The sequence below is a fragment of the Lactuca serriola genome, chromosome 2 (genome assembly GCF_051521515.1).
Source record: "Lactuca serriola cultivar US96UC23 chromosome 2, Lser_US96UC23_V15, whole genome shotgun sequence".
NCBI lineage: Eukaryota > Viridiplantae > Streptophyta > Magnoliopsida > Asterales > Asteraceae > Lactuca > Lactuca serriola.
The window spans coordinates 150557315-150561509 of record NC_136409.1 but is presented as its reverse complement, the minus strand read 5'-3'; the positions used below and the strand labels follow the sequence as shown (position 1 = coordinate 150561509).

At 27.1% G+C, this 4195-nt stretch overlaps 1 protein-coding gene across 1 annotated transcript; it reads left to right on the top strand.

Moving 5' to 3' along the window:
* The first annotated feature begins 363 nt into the window (after positions 1 to 363).
* On the top strand, positions 364 to 2062 carry LOC145090495 (protein WAVE-DAMPENED 2-like). Its single transcript, XM_079028674.1, has 6 exons — positions 364 to 460; positions 705 to 743; positions 889 to 969; positions 1068 to 1139; positions 1238 to 1348; positions 1764 to 2062. Exons 2-6 carry the CDS (start codon positions 708 to 710, stop codon positions 1917 to 1919), a joined length of 456 nt encoding a protein of 151 aa, XP_078884800.1. The 5' UTR covers positions 364 to 460; positions 705 to 707; the 3' UTR covers positions 1920 to 2062.
* The last annotated feature ends 2133 nt before the right edge of the window (positions 2063 to 4195 follow it).

Below are 4195 nucleotides of genomic sequence, written 5' to 3'. Positions count from 1 at the left end.
ATTTTGGTCAGTTTCTTTTTTATTTTGACCAAGGAAACGAAACTATGACATAGTGACATTTTTTGAAAAAAAAAATAAATAAAATAAGTTTTAAACACTCGGTATAAAAAATGATAACCTATGGACCATTTTTGTAATTTTGCTTAAATATATAGAGAGTTTTCAACTCATAAACCAATAGCATTGTTGAATTGTACATACCTTTTCACGGGTTGTTCAACGTTTTTGTACCTATGTATCACCAAATCGAAGAAGCTAGTCATGCAAATGAACAACAGACCGACAATAACGGTTTCAAGAATGGAGAATCGAGATGTGCCATTGAAATTTAGACCCTGATTCTCTCCTCAAGAGAGATTCCGCAGAAGAACTTCGATTTTTGTTTCTTCATTTTTTCAGAAGAACCCAAACGAAGATTTTCCCTTCCCGGCTGTGACAAATCAGAGCACACATCAACCTCGTATGTAAAACTTTGATCGATCTCCCATTTTTGTTTCTTATCGTTTTCCTTTCATCCTGCTGTGAATTGTTATCAATCGTTTTCAAAGTTGTTGCATGTGTAAATGTGAATGTTCTTCCCACATGCATAAACTTTAGGGTTTCTGTTTTTTGTCCTTGATTACTTAACCATATGATGATTAAAACTTGAGTAATTTTACACAAAATGCTTGACCTTGCTTGTGTTTTTACGTTTATTCCTGCAGGTGATGGGTAGGGATGCTAGCGAGGATGATGAAGCACAGGTAAACATATTTCTTAAGCAGTTCTTAAAACAATACGATCATTGACGTTACATCTTTGATCAATATCTTCACAATTTATCATTTCCCAAATTTAACTTCTTCTGATATATTGATTCATTTTCATTCTTGATTTGTGTATTATCAGGCCAGAGCTCGAGCAATGGGATTAACAGTTGGAACAGCTCCCTCATTTAGAAGCGCTGAACGTGCTGCGAAACGTAGGGAGGTAATTAATTCTTAGTTATAATACCATAAAAAAAGATTATTATACAGACTTCATAATTAAATTTATACTTGTATATATCTGGTTTTCTTTTTGCTTAGTACTACATGAAATTGGAGCAAAAGCAGCAAGCTTTGGAGGCAGAAAAGATAGAATCCGAAATGAGAGCCAAGGTAATTAACCTTGTTTTTTTTTTTTTTTTTTTTTTTTTTTTTTTTTTTTATGTATGATATCATATTTTAAAGAAAAATAAATAAGAAAACAAATGTAGGAGGAAGAAGAAGCTGCTCTAAAGGAATTCCGAAGGAGCTTATTTGTTAAAGCACATCCTGTGCCAAGTTTTTATCGTGAAGGACCTCCACCTAAGGTCGAACCTAAAAAGGTAAATTTTAAAATCTAACCTAATAAATGAAAATTAATTTGGCCAAATGTCATGTTCTCATTAAATTTGACACATGTCATTTTCTAAGAGTTTTTGAATTATTTCTTTTCCACTTGTCATTTTCTTAAAATTTTCATTTTTCTTAAATTTAAAATCCACATTTTAATGAGATGTATATATGTAAAGTAGATCATTTTATTAAATTTCATAATAAATGTTTTACAACTTTTATTATTTACTTTATGTATTATGTTCTTTATATTTATGTAAAATTATTACTTTAAAAAAAATGTGATGCTTATAATTTTATATTAATTTTTTTTTATAAACCCGTGTAATACACGGGTCTCACATCTAGTAAAAACAATATATAATATGATAAAAAGATGTTTTAAGTGTTTTTTTACAATTGCAGATGCCTGTGACACGTGCCAAATCACCAAAGTTAACACGTGGAAGGAGTTGCAATTATGAGTTAACCCATTCGTCTATAGAAGAGAAAGGCTCGTGTTCACGGACAGCATCTCTTAGGGGGCGTAGTGTTACACCGAGCTCTGGTAGGAACAAGTGATGGCATGTGAAAATACATCCTGTAAGTTGACTATGGAGAGCAAAAAAAAAGTTCTGAATTTTGTAAAGTTTATAAGGTATGTATTAGGATGTATTATTTGTATAAAGTTATTGTTTTGATATATATATATATATATATATATATATATATATATATATATATATATATATATATATATATATATATATATATAAAATTAGGATTGACATGATCGTGGTAGAAGTAGAATACAACCATGCTGCTTGTAATCTATGAATCCTCCTTTGTACATGGATAATAGTAATACATATACATACATGCTAGGTATGTCAGGTTCGGGTTAGATTGGCCTACACGTTATTCTTGATCCATTATTTTCGAATTTAGTTGTAACACACGTTTTGAAAAGGGAAAACTACAATAAAGTCCCTACATATTGACTTCATAATCGATTTAGTTTATATATATATATATATATATATATATATATATATATATATATATATTCAATTAAGTCTCAAATACCAGTAATCGTATTCAATTTAACCCTTTGACCCGGTCAACAAGTTATCCAACTTTTAAAAATTACATTTTTTGCTCAGATTTAAAATTTTATTACAAATTTGGTCCAAAATTTACATTTTTGGCCTAAATTTTAAATTTAGTTACAAATTTGGTTCAAAATTTACCTTTTTTTTTTTGCCTAAATTTAGAATTTTATTATGAAGTCATCCTAACTTTAGTTTTTTTACAATTTTTTTTTCTCAAAAAATTGTTTCTAATATGTTTTTTCTTTATGAAATCATATTTATACAAAAAAAACTTATTTTCACATAAAATTCTTATATTTTCTATATAAAAACTTTTTTGTATATGAAATATCTAGTTATAAAAATATGTATTTATTAAGTATATAAATATATACAAATCTGTTTTTATAAAAAAAAATGTATACAAACACCTATCACCTTTATATATATATATATATATATATATATATATATATATATATATACACACACACACACACACACAAATAGGTGTGTATCTATATATATTTTTTTAGAAAATCGTGTTTATTTATATTTTAACAAAACATGGTTGAATAATTTTTTATATAATACATGTTTGTATACATTTTATAAAATCGTTTGTTTATTTGCAATCATTTGTTTATTTGCATGTTGAAAATTAAAAAAACAATAAAAATCAATAAATCATGTTATAAACTAAACAAAGTATTAACATGTAAACACACATAATAATACTTAATCGGTTCATATGTAATGATTAAATTGTATACAATAGCAAAGGAAACATAATAATTACCTAAGAGATAATTTGTTTGGACTTTCTATATACTATATATTTAAATAGAGAAAGATAAAAAAAATAGCATTTGTATTTTACAAAGGTGTAATGAGAAAATCATATGTGATCACAAAACGCCTAAATACAATCTATTATTCTTTCTTGTGAAGACAATTTCGTTTTATAATATCTAACTGTCACACCTATTCACATTGCTTTGTATTTACTTTACATTGCGAACAATAACAATCTATTATGTTTTCTAATCAAGAAATTGGTGTATTTTTCAAAATTCAATGGTGTAATGAGAAAAAAAAATATTATACCTATTATCTAATTAGCACAATTTATAATTGTATAAGAGAAGAATGATGTTAACAACTTGTACAACTTATATAGCTTACATTAACATTACAAAAAAAAATCCAAAACCATAGGTTTCGTAAGAACCTACGGTGTACAAACAATCAATGCACGAAAGTGCATTGATTGCTTGTACACGTAGGTTCTTATGAAACTTACGATTTCCTTTTTTTGTAACAAAAATTTACAACTTTGAGTTATATATGACATTTTATACAAACTACAAACAAAAAAAAATTATGAAATCCGTAGGTTTCAAAGAAATCTATGGTGTATAAGTAATTAATACACGTTTTGTGCATTGAAAGACTGTACACCATAGTTTTCCTAGGAGTCTACCATATTTTTTTTCGCTTTTTTTTTCAAAAAAAAAAACGCATCTACTAATTCTTATACTAAATAAGAAAAACAAAAGAAAAGTTTAAGATTCAAAGTAGTACTAATTATTCTTTGAAGGTTCTATTGAAAAAAAAAATCAAACTTTAAATATATTCAAAACGAGAAAAACTGAAAATTACAACATTGTATATTATGAGCCGATGGACCCGAAAAAGTAGATGGCCCACCAAACGGCAGCTCAATGACCCCAAAAAATAGTCAACTAACCGGTAACTGCACTTAAT